General features: G+C 42.4%; 1 protein-coding gene across 1 annotated transcript in view; it reads right to left on the reverse strand.

Moving 5' to 3' along the window:
• Positions 1-5709, reverse strand: part of septin5a (septin 5a) — a 23786-nt gene extending 18077 nt beyond the window's left edge. Inside the window, exons 1-2 of the mRNA XM_013912168.1 lie at positions 5549-5709; positions 5389-5402 (exon numbers count right to left, since the gene is read on the reverse strand). Coding sequence (XP_013767622.1) covers positions 5389-5402; positions 5549-5594 — 60 coding nt within the window. The 5' untranslated portion in view covers positions 5595-5709. The remainder of the gene's footprint in view (positions 1-5388; positions 5403-5548) is intronic.
• Between the last annotated feature and the right edge of the window lie 762 nt (positions 5710-6471).

Here is a 6471-nt window from a genome sequence, read left to right on the forward strand (position 1 = left end):
CACACACACACACACACACACACACACACACACACACACACACACACACACACCTATTTAAACCTGACAGACAAGGCTCTGTGACAGAGGTCTGACTGAACCGTGCCACTAAACAAACAGATAAAACAGACTTAATAAAAGAGATAAGACTCGTCACACCACTAAACCAATCATCAATGACTGGATCGTGGCTAGTTTCACCCTCTTTCAGTAAGCTGACAATAACAGAGTCATCTGTGTATTTAATGATGGCCCTTTTTTCATATCTGCTCAGACACATGTTTGTATAGAGTATGAATAATCAGGGTTATAAGACACACTGGGTCAGACAGAGCCCCATTTATTCTCACTCTTTGTGACCTATCAGTTAAAAAATCTAAAATCCAGTTCACCAGGTTTTCCACCATGTTCAATTTCTTCCATAATCATTTTCTGGGGATTTTTTCCAAAGACTTTCATCACGACTGAGATGAGGGCAAAAGGTCTGAAGTCGTTTAGAACTTTTGGACGACTAGATTTCGGGACAGGAACCAGGACAGCTTCTTTTCAAAGAGAGGGCACAGGTTGTATTTGCAAGGATTCATTAAAAATAACCTGAAATATAGGTCTGAGTTCTTTAGCACAACATTCAATTAGGAGGCCACTAATATTATCAGGACCCTGGCTTTTGTTCACATTAACTGTATGAAAGGCCTTTTGGTCATCGCTGAGTTCAACGATAAAGTGCTGAGTGTCGTTCAGTTTCTGTTTCAGTTCCAAAATATCCTTGCAAAAATCAGAAGAACTAAAGCATGCAACATATTCAAGGAGTTTGCAAAATCTCTGTTTGAATTAAAATCGTCTAAAACGGTCTGGCTGCTGCTCTGGGGATTTTGAAGCCCCGCTATGGTTTTCACACATGTCCAGGCAGACCCAAATTTTTTTTGCAGCAAATTTGCTTTCAAGAAAGTTTTTGTAACTCTGTTTTGCTTTCAGGATCTCGATTTTCAGGCCTTTGGTAACTGACGGAAAATCAATCACCAAAGTCTGAAAAGCAGACTTTCAGACAGCCACCAAAGACCTGAAAGTCTGCTTGTGGTGCACAGATCTCCTGCTGGCTGGTGCTGTGTTTAATGACTACTTTTATAAAATTCATCCTGGATCCCTTTTTATGACAAATGACTGATAAAATCTGGAAAGTTTGGGGCACAAAGTTTGTTTCTTTTACCTCTGAAGCTGGTGTGTAAGAAAAAGTTTGAGAATCGCTGCACTAGCCTTTGACCAAGTGACTGTTTCCCTACATGTCAAATGGTTTATTTTAGGGGAAAATGTTGTGCCCATATGATTAATGGAAGCTCGAGGCTTCATGCATCAGCTGCTCCCTCCTTTTCTTATCTGTTGAAGAGCTGCAGGAGGCTTAAATTTCCACGTTTAAGTCGACCCCCCTCTCTGAGCTGCCTGCTCCTGCTCTGCAGCTGGTCCTCAGTGGGAGCAGCGAGGGTCCCATCTGTGGCAGCGAGAGGGTGTATGTTTAGAGACAGAGAGAGCAGGTGAGAGAATTAAGTGAGATTGTACCTGAAGTGAAGTGACACTCATGCAGACACATCTGACTCAACATCTGTTCACTGCTCACATCTCCTGCCCGCCTATATATAGGCAACAGATAAGGCAGTAGAGCAAGGCTTAAGGAAATTCTGTAAATTTACGAGTTAATTTCTTTATTGTAGGGGCAGCATGGTGGTGGGCACTGTTGCCTCACAGCAAGAAAGTCTTGAATCAGGCTGGAGTCTTTCTGTGTGGAGTTTGCATGTCCTCCCCATGTTTGCGTGGGTTCTCTCCGGGTACTCCGGCTTCCTCCCACATTCCAAAGACATGCAGTTAGTGAGGATAGGTTAATTGGTAACCCTAAATTGCCCATAGGCGTGAATGTGAATGCAAATGGTTGTCTGTCTCTATGTGCTAGCCCTGCGGCAGACTGGCGGCCTGTCCAGGGTGTACCCTGCCTCTCGCCCTAAAACAGCTGGGATAGGCTCCAGCCCCCCGCAACCCTGACAAGGATAAGTGGAAAAGAAAGGATGGATGGATGTTTATTGCACTACTTGATGCTGCCGTTACAGTGAAATAAATGTATTGATTGAACATTCCTGGTGATAAACAGCCGACAAACGGACTGATTGATTTTCTAATCTGTGCTCTAGCGGCTGCAATTCCAGCTGCACAGCAGATTACCCCTTAACAGGCTACAACACACAAAATCTCTGTGTGCAAACTCATCCTGCACAATCAGGAGTTGAGTAATCAAACTTGGCAAACAGGAACATTTTTGGCCCTTGAAGATTCTTATTTACGTCAGGTGTCATGACTTCATCATGCTGCCCTGAGCAACCAGATACAAGTGGGCTAAAATTACTTTTTTGTAGCATATATGCACTTACAACATGTTATAAAAGCATGAAACGAGTCTACTTTTACGATAAAAACATGCATTTTATATCCACAAAACTTTCGTTATGTATGATAGATCATCATCATTATCATCGTGTTGCCTAGCAACCACCCAACACCAAATCACAGACCATACAGAATACAGCAGCAGTGGCATGTACCGCCCTCTTATTTTCCCCTGCTGCTCCTGAGCCACAGTTACTAAGGGGCTCATCATGACAGCATGTCTTCACTGATTAACAGCAAACTTCCAGGAACAGAAGCAAAACAGGACAAGCAATCATCAAAACATCAAAATCAGTCTAATGAACAGAACAATGAACAGCTACTAGTGAGGGTCATGGTGAGACCGATTTACTAGCTGATGTTATTGTAGAAACACTTTAGATATCCAAAAGCACATTTTTGAGCTCAAATCAGCGATACATCATCTGTGTGTCACTCCAGCAGGGTGACATCATGCAGCCGAGTGCTGGTCAAACTGGGATTTTTTTTTCTTTTAATCTTTAATGAAAAAATGCTCAGTGAATATCCATCCACCTACCCACTCACCCACACACACACACAGACTAATCACCACACAGGATTGTGAGTAGGTCAGATGGCGTCGTCCACTCCTTCATATTGGAGCAGTCATGAAAACTGATTTTTTGTCTCCACACTATCACAGCCGAGGAAGTGAGCGTTCAGGGTGACGTTAATGAGGGGAACGTGGAAAGAGAAACACGAGAGTCGGATGGGAGTTTTCTAAAAACATTGATTTTAAGATTGATTATCAGTTACAGCTGTTTCTGCAGTTATGATCTCAGCATTAAGTCAGTCATACTGAGAAGGATTACTGTGCTTTCCAGCTCTCCCTCCTCTTCCTCCTCCTTCGCAGCATAAATGGTCCAGAATAGGAGATATTTTTCTCATCAGGGTCAAAGTCAGCACAGAGTGTGGGAGTGGAGAGTGAAGTGACAGCCAAAAGCAGAACTCACAAGGTGTAAAAACAGTGTAGTAATGAATATTTTTATCAATATTTTTATGCACGTAATGTAAACCATCCTCATCCAGGTTTTCCTCATAGTCTGTGTTGGATCTGCAGTACCAATACCATGTGACCACCATGAATTTAACGACTGAACTGGATCCAATTGGGAATTTTTGGAAGAAAGCCACTCCAACCTGTTCAGCATTTTTCTACAGCACCGAGGAGGGTGGAGTATACAGGGGGTGGAGGTAAAAATGAAGATAGAAACCATCTCTGTTTTTGGTTTCAGGTGGTGGAACATAAACAAGCACGTTTACACAAATTCTATACTTCAGACAATATGCAGATATACTTTAAGAAGTATTTTTTTGCCATCCTTGGGAGAATGGCATGTTCTGTTTTGTTTGAATACTCTCCAATTTGCTGTGATCATGCAGACAAGTCATCATAATTATTACTCCACAAGCATACCAATTGCACTGGAAAGTAGTTTAATGTGAATAAATATAGGTTCATGCTCTCATCTAGAGAGTGAAGTCTTTGACATATGGGTTACTTAAACTGATTTTACATTTGTTACAGGAATTGGCACTGAAATGCAGTGAGACGGCATCAAAACGCTCTACAAAAGCAGAGAGATGACAGATAAACACAACCCTCTGAGAGTTATTGCTGTGCATACCTGTACCCTTAAATATAAGACCTCACTGATTCTTCCAAATCCAGGTCAAAGTACACATAAAAACAAAAATAAAACTAATAGTCTTACTTGAGCATAAATTTTCATTTGTTTCAGGGGGAACTCAGTAATAAGATAAACCCGATCTGCTTTAATGTCACCCGTGTGATGTTATATTGCTCGGTTTTATTGAAACTACTAATTCAAGTTGCTGTTCTGAGTGAGGTGTTTCAACTTTGACTAGAAATCTAAACAGTAACACGTTTCATTACAGTAAATCAATTCAATAACAAGGACGGAGCCACATAACCAGTAACAAGAGCCTATTAAGGGGCTCTGAGCGCAGACCGCACATACAGACATAACTGGACTTAGGTAACAATTTTTTAAGGACATCTTTTTTCCTCTGACTGTTGTACCCACAGAAACACGTTCTAACAGTTTAAATTGTAATCATTTTTATACTTCAAGTCGTTTTTCCAGTTACAAATTAAAACATATAAGAGTTCCCCTGATGAAACTATGACACTCATGCCCGAAAGACCGAATGATAATAAAAATAAATAAATAAATATTCCACAAATGTTCATTTCTTGCAATGGGATACTTGAATTCTGTATAAGAAATAAATTAGTCTTTTTGCTGCATGTGGTTCCTGCTTTACTCACACACACGTGTAACCACGCAGTTACTCCTGTACTGTCACCTTACACTATCTTCAAAGAGGAAGAAGAGGAGGAGGGTCATCAGAGAGCCGGCCTCCTCTGCAGACTCATGTGGCAGCTGTTTTTAGCTGAACAATGGTCAGTAAAGGTTTACTAAAGGCAGCCAGCAGCGGCGACTGTATCCACGAGTCCTGCTGACGCAACGCTGACAATTAGGTCAGCCCATCGCCCGATTCAGTGACCGAAAAACCAGAATAAATGTGGAGGCAGCAGAGAGTCGTGGAGGAGGGGATGAGGAGGAAGGATGCTGCCTTTTGGGTACCATCACGTTGGCTGCTCGCCTCTTGTCGCGCTGGCCTGCTCTACATATGCGTCTAAAAATTACTCTACCCTCCCCACCCACCCCTCTCCGCCTGTCAGTGTGGTGATCAGCTCAGGCTGTGATGGCACGGCTACCCTCAGAGCATCGTGCGATTATTAATCTGACGCGCACATGAGAAAAAAAAAAGCGAAAACATGGGATCTGAGAAGCAAATACTAGTGATGCTGCTGGAGCCGAGCTCTCCCTGTGCCAGAGCTCTTGCATCGTAAAACATCCTCAACCACAACAAATATCACAAATAAATACAATAAATGATGATTCCTACCTCCGTGCTGTCCTCTGTTAGCCATCATAGGATTGGATGAGAGGGGGTTGCAGGTGCAGGGATGCAGAGCGACGCCCAGAGAGACGGAAACATGGAGACATCACTGCACTGATCACATTTAAACTCAATCCGACGAATAAAAGCGAGAAAGCACGCTCACCTGTCTTTACCGGGATCCGGCTTTTGTATCTAATATTGGACGTCATGTTCACCGTTCTCCTCCCGAATTTCACCGAAGCGACGGCTCACAGACAGCGGACCCTCGCCTCCAAACCCCCGGACAGACAGGAGGAGGGCGGGCCGAGCTGACACGACACATGAAAACCACTCCTTCCTCCTCCTCCTCACAGACTCAGCCAAACAGCAGGAGGATGCTATGTCAAATCCTCAGTAACATCCGTTATTAAGTAACCCTCACTTCTGTCTGAGCATTAAAGCTATTTTACTTACGCTTGAAATCACTGGACCCAACACGTGAACACATATTTACCTGATGAACCTACAAAAGTTTGCCTTGTTTTTAGTGTCCTCAATGAAACAGTCATATTTTTTGTAACCTTTGTACCTTTTATTTACGTTTTATTTATTCACCTTGAAAGTCCTCAGTCTGACCTAAGGTTTTACTTTTTATAACTATCTGCTCCCCTTGTGATTACGTCTTTGCGGTATGTGCAGATTTACATTTTTACATTTAAAAAATCATTATAGAAAGAAATAAAATTGATAAATTCACAAAGCTTAATAGGATTTACTTTTCATGCTGCTGGACTTTGTGCCAGCAACTTCATCATGAACAAAAAATAATAATAATCAAAGAAACGTCTGGAACGACTACCTCTTTGAAATTTCTTCCTATGCCTGTTCTCACGGCGAAATGGTTGCCCCACAGTAACAAGGTCCCTAGTTTGAACTTCCTGTTTGTCTCAGACCTACGTGGGCTTTCTCTAGCTTGTTGGGTTAATTGGTGGTTTCAAGCTGAATGTGTGTATGTGAGAGTCTGTTGCTGTCTCTCTGTTATCACTCCTTTAGACAGGCGACCCAATCCAGGGTGTACTGCTCCTCTCACCATGTTACAGCTAAAAT

This window comes from Pundamilia nyererei, unplaced genomic scaffold (genome assembly GCF_000239375.1).
Source record: "Pundamilia nyererei isolate P.nyererei 1_Seehausen unplaced genomic scaffold, PunNye1.0 scaffold00082, whole genome shotgun sequence".
Lineage (NCBI taxonomy): Eukaryota > Metazoa > Chordata > Actinopteri > Cichliformes > Cichlidae > Pundamilia > Pundamilia nyererei.